Source organism: Acipenser ruthenus, chromosome 30 (genome assembly GCF_902713425.1).
Source record: "Acipenser ruthenus chromosome 30, fAciRut3.2 maternal haplotype, whole genome shotgun sequence".
In the NCBI taxonomy this organism is placed as follows: domain Eukaryota; kingdom Metazoa; phylum Chordata; class Actinopteri; order Acipenseriformes; family Acipenseridae; genus Acipenser; species Acipenser ruthenus.
Window position 1 is genome coordinate 452,402 of NC_081218.1, and position 18,337 is coordinate 470,738.

The 18,337-nt window shown below is 43.7% G+C and overlaps 1 protein-coding gene across 2 annotated transcripts in view; it reads left to right on the forward strand.

Annotated features, from left to right (window-relative positions):
- LOC117396267 (rho GTPase-activating protein 35-like) overlaps window positions 1-18,337 on the forward strand; it is a 53,284-nt gene that overhangs the window by 24,143 nt on the left and 10,804 nt on the right. For both annotated transcript variants that reach the window (XM_059004930.1, XM_033994734.3), the window contains 2 exons: window positions 3,423-7,634; window positions 10,591-10,735. In XM_059004930.1, coding sequence (XP_058860913.1) covers window positions 3,825-7,634; window positions 10,591-10,735 — 3,955 coding nt within the window. In that variant the 5' untranslated portion in view covers window positions 3,423-3,824. The remainder of the gene's footprint in view (window positions 1-3,422; window positions 7,635-10,590; window positions 10,736-18,337) is intronic.

Consider the following 18,337-nt stretch of genomic DNA (forward strand, 5'->3'; position numbering starts at 1 on the left):
TTTTTCCAGTGAATTATTTATTGTACTTTGTGAAGTTTCATAAGAGGTCAATAATTAACCATGGGGTTCGATACATTACCCCTGGGGTTAAATACTCAGCTACGTTAATACAGAGTGAAAGATATTCTACTGTTTAGGTCATTAAAATAACCCCCTGTACCTCCTGCTTTTACTATTCTTGATGCTTTTGTTTATTGAGCAATATTGCTTTTGATTTTAATGATTTACCAGTCGGCATGCCTGCATATTTACCTGCACCCATGCTAAATGGGACTCAGTGCTGTACACGTTATGCTGTCAGCCCTTCACGCTCCAAATCTCACGAACTCGGTCATGGAGGTTGTTGTCACACACAGGTAAACAAAGTGACAAATCTTTGACGCAGAATACCTGGTCAGTCAAGTTTTTCGACTTGGGAGACAGGTAGTTGATCCAATTTGCAAAATCTATCCAAAAGAAAGCAGAGCCACGGCTACTGAAGTGTCTGTCGTGGGCCATCCTTCCAGGATTGCTGGACAAACCAGAGTTCATGCAGCACGGGGTCTCTTCAGAGATATTAACCTCAGCAGGATACGTGTTAGTAATGGGATGGAATGGAATGAAAGGCTCCAATATATAAGCAACTTCAAATTACCTCACTTCACCCTACCTCCTGCAAATCTTGTCATTTGCTTCCTCTAGTTTGCTCTTGATGGTCTCAGGATGTTGGCTTGTTGATGGAACAAAGAGGAAGACTAACGGGCATGACTGTGTTGTAATCCAGCGATTTTAGTCATTCCAATCCAAGCCTGTGTTACCTTTTGAACCCTGGAGTGGAATGGTTATTTTTCCAGACCCATCAGCTATGAATTCAAATAGAATGGAATTACCTATATTAAATTACTTCTTGCTATAGCAGATGCTTCTAACAAGGCTTATTGTATTTACACTTTGGATACGCCCTTCTTTGCTGTCGTACTGTTTTTTTTTTTTTTGTTTTACTGTCAAAGGTTCTGGTTGCCATTTCTGTGCAAATCAATTCTGTATAAAATGTCGTAGATGGGAGTCAGAGCTTTCTGAAAACAAGTCCTCTATGGGGACTGTGTCTCCTCTTGTATATTAACGTACATTTAGCGGAACTACCCTTTTATACATTTCTTCAAATAAGTACTACTAATTTGAACATTCCGCGTACATTAGAAAGCTGTGCGTTCACATGAGCATCTTTTCTTAGTTCATCCAGATATTGAATAGCTACCTTTCCGCTATGCAGTGCACAAGTAAAAAAAATTAAAAAAAGATGCAAGCCCTGCAGAAAGTCTCTGCTGTGCTCCCCTGTCTCATTACTGGGATGTGTAAGCCACTATATTGGAATGTCCGGTTAGCAAATCTAGATTATCTATCATTTTGATCTTTTAATCTTTAATTTGTGCTGAGCTGCTTAAAATCCCTGAAGAAGTTGCAGTTGCAGGTGCCGAAATACAACAGATCAAGTGAGCAGACTGGGATGTTGGAGGATTCTTATACTGTGAAGCAGAATGTTTCGAGTGGTCGTTTTGTTAGTTTTATTTATCAGTGATCTTGTCTAGAAGGCAGAGCTTGCATGTAGGGCTTGGACACACCTGCAGTCACACTGCCAAAAGGGTTTCACCATAGACAGCCTACTTGGATTTGATGGGACAAGTCTGCAAGTTGTTCAGGAATGGGCACATGGGTATTCCTCCATCATTACCACTGCTAATGACTTCAGAGAAGCTCTGTGGAAATCTGGCCAAAGCAGGGTTTGCTGGTTAATTGTTAATCTTTTCAGATTTTACTAATGAGCCCTAATAACCAGTGTAACACGGGTATGTCTAAGACCCAGTGAAAACCTGGAATGGCTCAAACCGTGATGCAAACTGTTTATAATTCCCGCCCCTGCATAGATTCAACTCTTTTAAATGACCACACTTGGTTGTTGAAGAATGTTGTGCTGGGTAATTATGGAGGAAATAGGTTATACGAGATAACATTTTTTCTAGGCCTGTCGGTACCTCAAAACGGTATCTAATCTTGATTTTTTTGTAAATCCTATGGCATCGTGACGTAAAGTCATCTACTTGCCTGTTTTGGTGTTGCTAAAATAGCATGCTCCAACATTCTAGTATTGAAAAGGTTAACCCTTCATTTTTTCTGATGATCTCATTGAGGTCAGCTTGCTGAGCCAGAGTAAAGAGCCGGCCTGCATCTGCCTGTGTGTGTGACAGACATTGTTTATATGCAAGTAATATTCTGGACACTGGCTTTTCAAAATATAGGGTTTAAGTTAGTATAAAATGCATTATTTTTTTCATGCATGTACTCCCAAAACTGTGTGTGTGAATTCCTATTATACTCCACAAATATTTTTTTTTTTTTTTGAGAAATTTGATGTCAAATACAATATTCACAGTATATCTAGGGCAGCATTTATTTTCGAATTTTAGAAAATCTGGACTTGGCGATCACATGGTGTGCTTCGGCCACAAGGCCCTATTAAAATATGTCTTCTATATTGCATGCGGGCAATAAAAATGTGCATTATAAATATCATATGGGAGATTGAAGAAGGGAACTATGAAAAAGACCTAGGAGTTTATGTTGATTCAGAAATGTCTTCATCTAGACAATGTGGGGAAGCTATAAAAAAGGCTAACAAGATGCTTGGATATATTGTGAGAAGTGTTGAATTTAAATCAAGGGAAGTAATGTTAAAACTCTATAATGCATTAGTAAGACCTCACCTAGAATATTGTGTTCAGTTCTGGTCACCTCGTTACAAAAAGGATATTGCTGCTCTAGAAAGAGTGCAAAGAAGAGCAACCAGAATTATCCCGGGTTTAAAAGGCATGTCGTATGCAGACAGGCTAAACAAATTGAATCTATTCAGTCTTGAACAAAGAAGACTACGCGGCGATCTGATTCAAACATTCAAAATCCTAAAAGGTATAGACCATGTCAACCCGGGGGACTTCTTTGACTTGAAAAAAGAAACAAGGACCAGGGGTCATAAATGGAGATTAGATAAAGGGGCATTCAGAACAGAAAATAGGAGGCACTTTTTTACACAGAGAATTGTGAGGGTCTGGAACCAACTCCCCAGTAATGTTGTTGAAGCTGACACCCTGGGATCCTTCAAGAAGCTGCTTGATGAGATTCTGGGATCAATAAGCTACTAACAACCAAACGAGCAAGATGGGCTGAATGGCCTCCTCTCGTTTGTAAACTTTCTTATGTTCTTAACAGCTAAACTTGTAAAAATATATTGTCCGTAAACATCTCGCCCACACTAACACCCAGCCATCATAGGGAGGTGGACTCCAAACAGACATGAATCATGTTAGGACTGCCAGTATGTATTTCTCTTGTTCTTCTAAACATTCATTCAAACTCGCTAATGTTCTTTTCTTTAACTTTTTCCTTAGGGACATATTCAGTCTGGTCAGTACTGAAGCCGTTTGCTGTTGCTCTTAATCAGCACTACCTTGAAGAAGAAGAGATGGGCCACACTACAGCGTTTGCCTGCCTGTGTCCGTAATCCCAACAGCCTCCCCCTCTCCCTCCTCTTACTCCCCCCACTCCTACCTACCCTCCCTCCCTTCTATTCCCAATACCCACCCAACATCCCTAGATCCTAGACACTACGGCTCCCCCCTTCATTTGCAAAAACTGCAACACTAACGGAACACCAAAAGGAACACACTTCAAACCAAAACCACACTGCGCCTTGAAATTTAAAAGAAAAGTTGCATGGAAACGGGACACATCATTCTTCTCGTATTCTCAAGCGCTTCAAAGCCAGTCAGGATGAGTGACAGTGCACGGTGATGATGGCGAAAAAGCAAGACGCCCGGACACCCACCCACAACCTGATCGTGGTGGGTCTGTCTGGGACGGAGAAGGAGAAGGGCCAGTGCGGGGTTGGCAAGTCCTGCCTCTGCAACCGCTTTGTGCGCCCCAGTGCCGATGACTTCTACCTAGACCACACTTCGGTGCTGAGCACCAGTGACTTTGGGGGCCGAGTGGTCAACAACGACCACTTCCTCTTTTGGGGGGAAGTGATGAGGCCGGTAGAGGAGGGATGGGAGTGCCGGATGCACGTGGTGGAGCAAACAGAATTTATCGATGACCAGACTTTCCAGCCCCACCGCAGCACAGCCTTACAACCCTACATCAAGCGGGCCGCCTCCACCAAACTGGCTTCGGCAGAAAAGCTGATGTACTTTTGCACAGACCAGCTGGGGCTGGAGCAGGACTTTGAGCAGAAGCAGATGCCCGAGGGCAAGCTTCTGGTGGATGGCTTCCTCTTGTGTGTGGACGTAAGTCGTGGAATGAACCGCAACTTCGACGACCAGCTGAAGTTCATCAACAACCTCCACAACCAGCTGGCCAAGACCAAGAAGCCCGTAGTCCTGGTGCTGACTAAATGTGATGAAGGCGTGGAACGGTACATCAAGGACTCTCACACCTTCGCCCTCACGAAAAAGAATCTGCAGGTGGTGGAGACGTCTGCGCGCTCAAACGTGAATGTGGACTTGGCCTTCCTCACGTTGGTGCAGCTGATAGACAAGAGCAGGGGCAAACCCAAGATCATCCCCTACTATGAGGCACTCAAGCAGCAGAGCCAGCAGATCGCCACCTCAAAGGACCGCTACGAGTGGCTCGTGAACCGCATCGTCAAGAACCACAATGAAAACTGGCCCAACATCAGCCGGAGGATGCAGTCCTCCCCAGAATACCAGGAGTATGTCTTCTTGGAAGGCACGCAGAAGGCCAAGAAGCTCTTCTTGCAGCACGTGCACAGGCTCAAGCAGGAACACATAGAGAAACGGCGCAAGATGTACCTTGGCACATTGCCCCAAGCTTTGAACTGCCTGATACCCGAGCTGGAGGAGATCGACCGCCTCAGCTGGAGCCGGGTCCAGCACCTACTAGAGACAAAGGGAGACTTTTCCAACTGGTTTGTGGTCCTAGACGAGACCCCGTGGGACGCCACGTCGCACATAGACAACGTGGAGGACGAGCGCATCCCCCTGGACCTGCTGGACACTGTGGTGGCTGAGCAGGTCTATGACGCCCACCTGCAGAGGTTGCGCAATGAACGGAAGCGGGCAGAGATGCGGCGGCTCTTCAAAGAGAGTTTGGAGACGTCTCCCTTCATCACGGCTGGGAAGCCCTGGGAGGAAGCGCGCAGCTTTATCATGAATGAAGAGTTCTACCAGTGGCTGGAGGAACCAGAGTATCTTGATATCTACAACCGGCACCAGAAGGAAATCATCGAGCGGGCAAAGGAGGACTTCCAGGAGTTGCTCCTGGAATATTCAGAGCTTTTCTATGAGCTGGAGGTGGATGCCAAGCCCAGCAAAGAGAAAATGGGGGCCATCCAGGAGGTCCTGGGCGAGGAGCAGAGGTTCAAGGCCCTGCAGAAGCTGCAGGCAGAGCGGGATGCCTTGGTCCTCAAGCACATCCACTTTGTCTACCATCCCACCAAGGAGACGTGCCCAAGCAGCTCGCATTGTGGGGACAGCAAGATCGAGCAGCTTCTGGCCTCTCGCTTTCAGGTGCGGCCCCACCATCAGGACAGCGGGAACCACAAGTCACATACACCGTCGGGAGACAGCAAGGCCGACAGGATCAACCTGGTCATCCTGGGCAAGGACGGGCTGGCCCGAGAACTAGCCAATGAAATCCGGGCTCTCTGCACCAATGATGACAGGTACGTGCTGGACGGTAAGATGTATGAACTCTCACTGCGGCCCATTGAAGGCAACGTTCGCCTACCTGTTAACTCTTTCCAGACAGCCTCTTTCCAGCCCCATGGCTGCCTCTGCCTCTACAACTCCAAGGAGTCCTTGTCCTACGTCCTGGAGAGTATAGAAAAGAGTCGGGAATCCACTCTGGGCAGGAGGGACAACCACATGGCACAGCTCCCCATGACACTCTTCCTGGTCACAAAGCGTGGGGTCGGCTCTATAGGAGACATAGGTGGAGAGACAACCCACAGCCTGATCATCCAGGGCCAGCAGGTAGCCAGCAAGCTGCAGTGTGTTTTTTTAGACCCTGCTTCAACAGGCTTGGGTTACGGCCGCAGTGTGAATGAGAAGCAGATCAACCAGGTTTTGAAGAGTTTGCTGGACTCGAAACGGAACCGCAACCTGGTGGGTGGGGGTGGCTGTGGCTCCCCATCTCTCCATCCAGTGCCCAGCATTAAAGACTTGCATCATCAACAGCAGCAACAGTTGCAGAACCCTGAAGCAGACCTGCGCGTCGTTATGTGTCTAATGTGTGGGGATTCGTACGACGTGGACCAGCTCCTGTCCCCTCTCCTGCTTCCCCAGCACTGCAGGCCTTCCCAGTCATCTACCAGCAGTGGGAGCTCAGTCCTCCTTGAGCTGTCTGTATGTGGCCAGCGACAGAGCATCGACCTCTCCATCCTCTCCTACCACTCCTCCTTCAGCGTGCGCAAGAGCCGGCTGGTGCATGGTTACATCGTAGTGTACTCTGCCAAGCGGAAGGCCTCGCTCGCCACGCTGTGCGCTTTTCTCTGTGAGATCCAGGATATCATCCCTGTGCAACTCCTAGCCGTTGGTGAGAGCCAGTCTGAGCTGACTGACTGTGAGGCAGCCAGGGACCAGCTAAGCCAAGGCGAAGAACTAGCCCAGGAGATCGAAGGGAGGTTTGCCAGTGTGGTTTGTGACGGCAGTGGGGGCCTGCTTCTGCAGCAGCAGCACAGAGTAGACCTCTTCAACTCTTTCTTCAAAGATGTGGTGGAGAAGAAGACTATAGTGGAAGCCACTCACATGTACGACAATGTGGCGGAGGCCTGCAGCACCAACGAGAGTGTCCACTCCCCCAGAGGAGGCTCACCCAGCCCGGTCACCACCCTGCTGGACTCTGAGGATGACGTAGAGCCCCCTTCGCCTTATGCCTCTCTCCGGGAGGACAACACCTTCTCCTCCCATGGCGGGGTCAAGCTCCCATCCACCTGCGAACTGGAAGCCAGCGACACCACCTCTTTCATCTCGGAGCTCAGGACCTTTGAGAGCAAGCTCAACAACAAGGTGCCACCGCCAGTCCGGCCCAAGCCAGCGGGCCATTTCGACTTCCGCAAAGTCAACCTCAGCAGCTTCATGGATCCGGGCAGCCACAGGCGCTCACTCCCATCAGCGGTCACATGGGCTCCTGGGGACGGAGGCTATGATCCTTCAGATTACGCAGAGCCCATGGACGCAGTGGCCAAGCCTCGGCCCAGCGAGGAGGACACTATCTACTCCATTCCTGACGGCATCACGCAAGGCAAGATCATCACAGTCCGCAACACCAACAAGGCACACTCGAATGGTGGGGGCAACGGGTCGGACAGCGAGGTGGACAGCAGCTCGCTGGAGCGTCGGCGCAAGCTCTCCTCCATTAGCGCCAAGCCTCGGCTGTACAGAGACCGATCCAAGCGGCTGGGCAAGTTCAGCAGTTTCCGCACCAGCTTCTCCATCGGCAGCGACGACGAGCTGGGTGGACCGCCCAGGAAGAAGGCAGAGGACGAGAGCGGGCCAAACAAGGGGGACAACTCGGTGATCGAGAACGAGGGAGAGGACCCCAAGAGGAGGAACATCCTCAAGAGCCTTCGCAGGACCACCAAAGTAACCTTACTGTTTTGTTTATTTGTTTATTAATGCCAAAAAAAAAACGTAATGTTAAATGACAAACGTTTCACAGTGTCTTCAATGGTAAGCCACCTATATAAGGATAATGCATAATTTGGGCAAACTCAGCCTGTACCACTTAATGGGAGACCCAGTGATATAATAATGTGAATCAAAACTCATTTCAACATTGAAAAAGAGATGAAACGGTTGTCACTGACTTTATTTCATGGTCTTTGGTAGTTCTAAATTGAGCACTATTGAGTGTTTAATAGTTAACCAACAGTTAAAAGGTACAGCGTGAGGTTTTGGATTGAAGGATCGATACACTGGACTGACCACAACAAGCAGTAAAGTTTATCTGAAATGTATAAACGGAAAACCCATTAAAATGATATTTGAAGGTATTTCCTCTTAAAGGAAATCAAGCTTGTTTCACTCCTTTTGAGTTCCTTTCAACTCGTTGAACCCTGCTCTCTTCGCTGTTGAAGTCTGGACAGTGCCAGCCTTGAGATCAGACAGCTGCTTGTTGCGTCTAATGCTTAGGAAATCTTCAGTGTGTGAGAGCTTGCAACACCAACACAAAATCAACCGGGTGTGTATAAGCGTTTTGAAATGCAGCAGTGCAGTACAGTGAAGAAAAAAATACCCATACAAAAAAACTACAATATATGGAATGCCCCTGCTTGGAATTAGAGGACCTCAAATCTTTTTACTCCCAAAGTAATTGTAAAAATTACAATTTTTTTTTTTTCTAGTTTTTAATTTTTTTTTTTTTCTTGTGGGAAAAATGTTTTGGAGTAAAATGCTTAAACTCAAGCTTTTAATCTTTTGTATGAATCATTTGCTTAAACAGAGAATTTGAACTTCTGTGTTTGTGCATCTGGGGGTCAGCCCAGTTCAAGGTGCATTCTGTGTGTGTGTTTGCAGTTTGTTCTAAACACCTGTGAGTGTGTGCGCAGTGGAATTTGAACTGCTGTGTGTGTGTGTGTGTCTGTGCAACGTGCAGCTTGAGCAGGCCATACCCCCCAGCTGCTGAGGAATGTGAGCAACATGCCTGACACAGGGCAGCCAGAGAGAAAGAAGGGGAGGTGGTGGAGGATTAGACTTCTGCCAGGGTGAGCTTGGAGCGGAAATGCTTCCACTGGGTTCCAGAAGCAAACATTTACCCATTTGTGATTTTACCAGAAGCAAGAATTAACCTTGAACTTTTTCAGCTAACAATTTATCGGCTAAAAATAATCCCCCATAGATTGTGACCTTTTCCCTAGTTTACAGTTCTTTCTCTCCCACACTTCTTCTTTTTTTTTTTTTTTTTTTTTTAAATGAAGCCAGAGCACTTTTCTCTTCCCGGGACACTGAAAGATCAGTTTTTAATCTTATGCTTCCTCGGCCATGTAGATTATACAGCAACCCCACAATGGCAGTGCCGTACATTGAGCACAGATTAGATAAAGATCTCTTACTGCAATAGACGCATAATTGGTTGTCAGTACTATTGTAGTAAGATTATGAATGTTTTCTTTTGGATCAATGTATAATTTCTAAAGCAAGTTTTTGTTTTAATCTGAAAACAGTAAGTGATATTAAAATAAAAATACAAAAATATTATATAGTTTTTAAAACTCTTTTTTTAAATCTATTTGTCCCTGTTCTGAGCTTTGTCTAATGTATGATATTTGCAAGCACTCTGACATAAAACCAAGTGAGGCACAGTATATCATAAATGTGTTCTAATAAACAAACAAACCAGATCTCATTTTGAAGTAGCCCACATTCACTTTAAATCATAATACAAACGAACTGCAGTTCTTTCTGTGCTTCCTAAACACAATCCTTCTGTGACGTTGAGGCAGTTGCCTGGCTACCTGCTGTGGCGAGTTACATAAAAAATGAATCATTCATTAAAAGGAAGGTGAATACGTAGAAATAGGTCAACGTTTGACAATGTCATAAACTTGTATTCCAGCATAAAGCTTTTAATAGCGGTAATCAAGGCTTGTGCAGGTTTCTTCCTCTTATTATCACTGAAACTGATAGATCTGCAAGACAATGCTAACGTCAACAAAGGGGTAGAAACAGGATTTTTAAAGCCTCCCTTTTTTTTTTTTTTTTTTTTTAATTGTGATGATTGATGTGTTCAATGCATTCTGAAACAGAATAACCCAAATTAACAGACAGTATTTTTTAATGAAAGGTAAGCATTACACGAGTAGCCCAGAATTTTCAGAACAAAATACAAATGGGTGTAAAATGCGGCAGCCTAAGAACAATTGGAAGGATCAATACTTAATACCACAATGCTCGAGGGATTCGGTAGCAGAGAATGAGGGGAGAATGTTAAAGAATACAGAAGAAAGGGGGTGACGTCACCCGCAGGTCAACACACACTTGAGTATAAACATAAACAGAAAACAGTTGCCATGCCAACAGACATCTCTCTCAATACCTTCAGTGTTTACATTGAAATAAACTGCCATTCCCTGAGAAATGTTGCAAAGCTGGCTTTTCAGAACTGTATTACATGAGTACAAGCAATGCCCTGATGGCTCTTCAGGTGTCTGAGTAAGTGCAGTTAATATGTGGCTAAATTTATAAAATTTGTTTTCTTGTTTAAACAACAAAATGGTCACGTAGTAGTCAGTCTGGCACCAATTTTTGATTATTCAAACACGGCTTGAAATTAATTCAGTGACAAAAAATGATTGGTTCATGTAATGGAATTTAGGAAGTCTGTATCAAAAAAGTTATCACGAAACCAATCAATGACTTCTGAAATGAATGAACGAAACACCCTCCAACAGCCTCGTTCAAACCTTTCGATGAACTTGCACAAAACCTTCCTAAATCTGTCCTTTTAAAGTTTTGTCAATGCCCGTTACATTTTCACGGTACCTGGGCACTGGTCATGAACCATAGTCGACACTGAAGTACTTTTCTGGTTCTCCCGTAGAAAACTAGGCCCAAGCCTCGACACTCTCTCACCAAACCCCCTATGGAGAGCAACTATTTCGGGGTGCCCCTGGTCAACGTGGTATCGGCAGAGCGGCCCATTCCTCTCTTCATTGAGAAGTGCATCAGATACATCGAAGCGACAGGTAAGAGTGGTGGTGTGTGTGTGTGATTCAAGTTTGTTTCTCTTGTTTGTTATTAGTTCAAAAGGCATTCTCTCAAACACAATAACCCATTAAGTTCCAAATACGTTTCTTTGAAAAAAAAGCTGAAAATCTGAACCAAAGCTGTGTTATGTAATTTGATACATTCTAAATCAATATGCTATCATTCTAAAAGTGTTCAATCATATAGGAGTTTAAAAGGGCATGGTGTTTACAATATATATCCCCAGCATCCTTTTTTGAGGACAGTCAAGTTAGACATGTCTCTAATCAGACCAGTGAAGTTTCACGCTGGCTATAAAGCTCAACACAGTTTTTTAGTTTTTATGTCGCCAAGACATGTAAATGTATCATTTAATGTATTAAACAAAAATCATGCTCTGGCGGTTACTGCATTAAACACTGTTTGTTTGCAGAGTGCCTGCAGTATTAAAAGATGTAATGGTCCAATCATCATTTTTGCACTGCGGCGTTGGTCTGTGCATGATCGGAACACAGGCGTGCTTAGCGTCAGTTTTGAAAACCTACACTTGTGTTTTGTGAAGCTACAGCGGGGTGTAAAACCAAATCAGTCAGCCAGTATGTAAAGGAATATGAGGATTTGGTTGAAGAAACCATAAAATGAAACACAAATTGTATGCAAGTACTGCTGCAGAGTTGTGATTCCTGAAAAGTTAAACAGCTGTACACTGTTTACCTGTGAGGGGTCTGTTTACTGTAGTTCAGTTTGCAGTGGGCCTGGGTTTTCTTTCCTCAGTCCTACTTGGTGGACATCTGCACCTCTACATAGTAAGTTCATCTTGTAATTATGTATGATAGATGTGTGTACTGTAACAGTGAGTGTTAGAAACTGAAATGTAGTGTATTTGTGTGGTGTGGATCTTTGACCTCAAAAAGCAACTGATTTTGATAAATATTAATAACAATGGAAATAAAACACCCCCGGACCAAATAAAAAAACAATAACCGGAAAAATTGAAGCGCTACAAACATTTAGCCATTGTGAAAGATATGTATACATGTATACAGTAGGATGTATGTACGGTGACTTTTAAAATATGTATTCAGTCTTGTTATACACTTAAATGTTAATGTTCTTTAAAATAAAAAAAAATGATTAGTCACAAACATTCCCAAAAGTTTAAAGTGTTTAATCCTATATTTTAAACATTTAGAAAATTTGAAGGAATCCAATCTCACTTATTAATACTGTGTGTTTTTTATTTTGTTTTAGAGGACTGGGAAAACGCTTGAGGCCAGATAAGGGACCAACAAAACGTAGCTTCAGTATTAAACGTCTTTTAACTTCCTCCTGGGACCCCTTTGTAAACAAGCTGTTTGTAGCTCGTGTAGCTTTTTCAGCGAGTACAATTTTAAATAAGCAATTACAACATTCTAATAATAATAATGTAATGTGGGGTTTCCTGTGTCCCGGGGTTGCCTTTTAAGCCAGATTGCATGTATAAAACTAGGCGGTGTAACAGAGAGGGGTATGGATTCGGGTTTCTGTACTTGGACTCTCTCCTCAGTGCTTCTTTAGTGGAATGTTTGGTATTCGCCTGCTGGTTTTGTATCTACGCTCCGTGGTTGTACAGACACTCAGCTTCCCAGCTACAGAACAAGCTGACGTTCCCACACCTCTCATATCTCACCCTTGAGCCGGGGGACTGGGGGATGGATTGGGTTCATTTTAAATTGTGATTTTTCTATGATGTAAACAAGGATTTTACTGCAGATGTATTTAAGCAACATGCTTGAGCCTTGAAAAATCACGTGACTTGATGTAGGTTGGCACAGTCTGGTTTTACATTGATTTTAGGCACACCCATCGTGCCAGGATAGACAAGTTTCCCGGAGTATAGAGGTTATTGCACTGTTCGTTTCAAAAGGGATTACTTGTACATGGTAATGATAATTCTTAGTGAAACCAAAACTTGCATTTGTGGTTTCACTTTAAGTCTCGCAGGAGTCTGGAATGTATTCCTAGTTACTGTATTCTGGTTATAATTTATGCTTTTGGTAAACCTAGTTCACAGTCTAGTTTGTTTACGTACTCGCTGACACAAACTGTTAGTAGTAGTGAAGATTAGTGCCTTACTAATCTTCTGATCCTATCAACATGACAAGAAAAGCTTAACACTATTTTTAGAAGAAGAAAAAAAAAAACCTTTGTTCATTTTTCCCAGTGGCTGATCATGTTTCTTTTTGTGATTTGAGCTGATGTCTTATTTGTTGTTTTTCATTCCCAACTCTTGTTTGATATGAAATTTAAACACAATATCAAGAAAAATAACCTGCCCCAGAGGTGCGATACGAGGACGTTAATTTTCATTGGGCACCTTTTACATGGGAATAGGTAATCCGATACATTTGTTATAGGGCATTATAATCGTTGCTGTGGAGGAATTATTCAAACTGCATTTTTCGCTCTGCAAAACACACACACAAACACAAATATTTTCTCAAAGCTGTCAGACAGCAGAAGGTTTCCTCCTGCAGAGCAATGAAAAAGAAAAAAAAATCTAGGAATACTATTGGGAGAAAAAGAGATTGCAGAAATAGCTTTAAAAAAAGCTCTGTTGCTTGACTCTTCCACGTCACGTTTCTTTTCCTAATGTTTTATTTTCTTTCATATACTGTTGGAATTCATCAGTGCATCAAATAGACAGTCAACCAGGAGAGTAGCTTAGATTGTAGCTCACAAAATATTTCCATCAACCTTACCTTTTTGTTCAGGAAGATACTTTCTGAGAGTATAGTATGCAAACTGAGAACTTTCTTTAACCTAAAGAACAGCACATTTGCTGGACATTTCAGACCTACGTAACTAATAGAAGTGCCAAACAGGTAAGATTTATGGAATTCAGTTTTTAGCTACAATAACCTTAAATGTAAAGCATTAAAGTGCAATGTGGACTGGTCTGGTGTCTGAGTTGCTGACGCTTGTGAAATATCTGTTGCCAATTTCCCTCCCTGACACACACTGTGTTACGATCAATGCAGTGCTCCCTGTGGACCCCAACCAAGATCGTCAACCTGCTGCTTCAAGTTCCTCTCGCATACCTTATTACAATCAAACTTTCTGTTTTTTTTTTCTTTTTCATAAAGTGGGACTTATCAAGCGCTTGCACTGATGGCTTTGCACATTTGATTTGGCACTGATTGGGGAAAAATATTGGGGGGTTGCAGGGGGTGGTTTCTTTTTTGCATTTCCTTTGCCCGTACACTGTCGTTTACTTTGCCCTTGGTCACCTAAACACTGGCTTTACATTCTTTCTCCATTTTTCTTCCAGTATCTCATTTTGTCTGCCTCCTTTAGCCTCCTATTTTGCCTGTTTGGCCTTTTTCCTTTCATTTTTATGCCTGTTGTGTTCGTGCTCTCTCTCTCTCTCTCATGCTCGCTCTCTCGTGCTGTCTCTCTCTCTCTCTCTCTCTCTCTCTCTCTCTCTCTCTCTCTCTCTCTCTCTCTCTCTCAGCACACAAGAGAGCAAGTGTTAAGACAGAGTGGGTGAGGGAGTGTGTGTGAGGGGGAAGGAGGGTTCGGGCAGGGCAGGGCAGGAAGTGGCTTGATCCCTGGGTCTGTGTGTGCGTGTAAGGCCTTTGTCTAACCCAGCTCTCAAATAAGCCGGGCAGCAAGACGCACACAGACACGTTTGTCTAGCAAACATGTGATTACTTTGTTTTTGTTTTTAAATAAAATTCTGTGTAGAAATGCTTACAGTGGGTGTGTTTTTAAAAAAAATAAAAAATAAAAATACCCCTCCCATTCCCGAAGATTAAAACCCAGCACTTTTTGACATGTCTACTGTTTCGTGGTACCCTTGGATGGCCAGGCAGTTTTATTAATCCCACTGCAGTACTAACTAAACTAAATCTGGTTTGATTCTTGCTATTTTGGTATTACCCAGGCTGTTGTTGGACCTCCTTGACTCGAGCATTCACATGTACAAGGTTGAAATTGAAGTGACTTTTTATCACAGGGATTTTGAGCTGGATGGAGGTTTAATTGCATGCCCATAAGTCAGGCATCACAGGCAATATAATTTATTATGCTGATTTAAGATGTTCTCTGTTAAGTCATGTGTCCAGAACCCGTTGGCTATCTGCACAACACACCAAAATGATCTGTATTTGCTTTGACATCTCACCTAAAATGCATCTAATTATTCATTTTCAACAGGATGCCTTAATAACAGGACAGCCTGTCTTGAATATAACTTGAAAGCTCAAACCCACCGAAATGAATTGAAACGGCTTTGCACAAATACAGCGGCTGTAATAGCTGGACTCTGCTATCAATTCAAAACCCTCTGTTTTGTGTTCTTAGTGGAAGCAGAGACAGTTTCACCCTCTCTGTAAGACTCCCTGCTGCAAAACAGCAAGCACTCCCGCATCCTTTGTGGCTCCCTTTTTTGTGACATTTCCGTGACTTGCTGCAGTTTGGGCTCTCCATTGTATCGCAGAGCCGAGTTTACACAGGGCACCATGAGTTTACAGTGGCACTATGAGAGCTGTATATGAGGCATTGCTGGGTATACGCACAGGGCTCAATGTACTGGGCATACGTGCAAGTTCTAGAAAAGCATTGGTTTAATTGATGGTTGACTGTTGTACAGAAAATAATTGTGTACTGCTCCTTTGTGTGCTTTAAAGCTGACAAGGAAATAATGAAAATAATTGGCAGTAACACCAAAGCTGGAAATTCTAAGTTAAAGTATGATCAGAGTTGACCAAGCCATGTAGCACTAGTATGTACAGAATAGTATAGAACCAGAAATAGCAATGACTAGCTTCATTGTAATTGGGCATGTGATGGTGTTAAAAAGCTGTATGCTTTTCGGTAAGACAGTGGTGTTAGTATCAAGATAAAGTACAAGTGACTGATTTACAGTATGTGGAATAACTTGAACACAAGAGTGTGGCATGCAGATGGGCGGATGTACCGGCACTCCCACTGTCTAATACTCTCAAGTTTAAACACATTTTAATAAGCAGTCTTCCAAATGTGAAAAAATGTAAGTGGGTCACACAGATGGACAAATGTACAGACAATATCCCCACATTCTGATACTCAGGAACTTATTCGAAATGTTAATACCAAGTCTTCCAGATTTAATATGAAACAAATGTGAAGTGTGACGTGAATACATACACATACATACTGTACAAACACACAACCGCCTCTATGTCCCTGAGTGATAAGATTCTTATTTAAAGAGAAGATGGAAAAACTGTAAAAGCTGATGGAGCAAACTGTTGTGCAATATGAGCCCTATTCCACGGCGATAGGGTACAGTTCAGCAAACCAAGAGGCTGTCTGGTTTTCTGCTTTCAGTAAAGCACATCACAGTAAGAGACCTATTAGTAGTCTTACAAGTAGCTGTGCAGTGCATTCGGTTGTAAGTAGTATTGTGTGATTTCTTTTTTAATTTTGTGCATTTAAAAAATATGTAACATAAAACCGCACTACCACTGCTACATGGTTGAAAAGTGAATCCTGAACTATAATTAAAAGTACAAATTTAGTTGCAGGACTCTGAGGCTGAATTTAAGTGCAGGGAAAGAAAAATCAATAGCAGGCTTGAGAAGCTGAAATTGGTCAATGCACATGTTCTTAGCTGCAGGTTTATTTGGAATAAACGCAGTGCGTCAACAACCTGGAAAATGCTTTCCACTGTTGTTGGGTTGGGGGGGGGGGGGGGGTTATAAGAAAGTCAGGGGAAAGGAGGAGGGAGGGAGCATGTATCATGTTTTAAAAAAAAAAAACAAAAAAATTATATATATATATATAATATAATCTCTCCATTTGTTCTAGTAATTACAGATTTGCCATTTCATTTTTTTTTTAATCTTATGTTTTTAGAATAATTTTGAAGGGATAAATAACCGAGGCTGTAAGAAAAATGCGTTCTTACCTTTCATCCGCCCAAACACCTTTTTTTGTTGTGAATGTTTGAGTGGAGACGCAGCGCTTACACAAAGATCCCCCAGGTGCTTCACCTGGCAAAGGCACGGCCGCATGGGTCACACAGCCCAGGAAGCCCAGGTTTGGGTTCAGGCTGTGCGAAGTTGCAGATCTTCACAGGGAATTCCACAGAGAGCATCACATTGGATATGACCTTCAGTCGTCCTGGGCTGCTGTGGGGAGTTGCTGCACTGAATTGAATTGGGGGGGTACACTAATTGGCCACTCATTTCTAGTTTCTGCGTGCATGTACCATTTTATGTGGAAGATTTTTGTATGAAATCTTCCTGTCTATCAGGAAGATTTCATACAAGGACCTTGAGCCAAACAAGTTTGGGAAGCCCTGTGGTTCAGTGTACTGTCTGGGGAGGGACAGGGTTGCGAGGTGATGTGTTATCTGTATCATCAGTCTGGGGAGCAATCTACAGGTCATTAGAAAGTAAGTTTACCACATCAACGCACCATTGAAGGGGATTGAAGGGGAGGTAGAGAGAGGGAGGGAGTGTGAGGGGTGAGTAGTGAAGAGGAGATAGTCAGATGCTGCGTGATGAGGCCCAGCTGTTTATTAATTCCTGGATTGCAAACAAGATGCCAGATCAGGGAAGGTATTTGTCTGCTGATTTGTAGATATATCTTTTAGGCATGCTTGTCCCGTATACTGGGACAGTGAAGTGTTTGTTTATTCCATGAGCAGAGGCTTTATTTGATAGTGCCAGTTGATCTTTTGGTGGTGTAGCGCCGTCCTCTCAAAACAATTTAGATTTCCAAACACGTTATCGTGTAACAAGTCCTGCTTCCCTCCCGGTCCTTCACCTGTAACCACTGAGCCACATCACTTCCCTCCTAGTCCCTCAGCTCTTAACAGTAGGCGACAATGTTTTGCCGGCTCACAGTCTCTCAAGCTGTCTCCCGCACTGTTTTCCTCCCGACCAGTCACTTGCCTCTAACCAGAAAGCAATACTGCTTGGAACCCAGTCCATCTGCTCTGACCAGTAGGCTATACTGCTCCCTTCCGAGTCCCTCAGCTCTAGCTGCTTGGCCACACTGCTCCCTTCGCATCCTTCGGCTCCTGCCAGTTTCTCGGAAGTTTCTCCAAACCCAGCAGTATGGAGAGGGTGGTAGGGTAGGTTTCCCGTTGAGAATGCAAGTCTGTGAATTGCTCCCCCCTCGGCAGCAATTACAAGCCTTCAGGCTCTATGCAATTGCAGTTACCTTGCACGAATATAAAAGCTTTTAGGGTAGTTGATTGGCTGAAGGGAAATCAATGCGGCCTGATCTGTCTGCGATGCTGCTCATTTCCTCAAACAGCTTGTAGCCTTCACTTTATCGACAGGCCCCCGAACAAACAACTTTGAAACGGAGAGTGCTTCAGCTCTTATCTGAGGACCTCTGGGAGTGGAAGGGGGCAGGGAGCAGCATTTTGTTTGTTTGTTAGCTTTTTTTTCTAGTTTTAGTCCTGGGGCAGATATTTCACTGTACAGGAAAAACGTGCTGGTGGAGCAGAGAAAGACAACCTCTTGTACTGGCTTAATGATCTTCTGCTCTGTACTGGTGCAAAAAGGAACCCACTGGGGTTTCACATAGAGCCTCCCAGTCACTGACAGACAGACAGACACCTC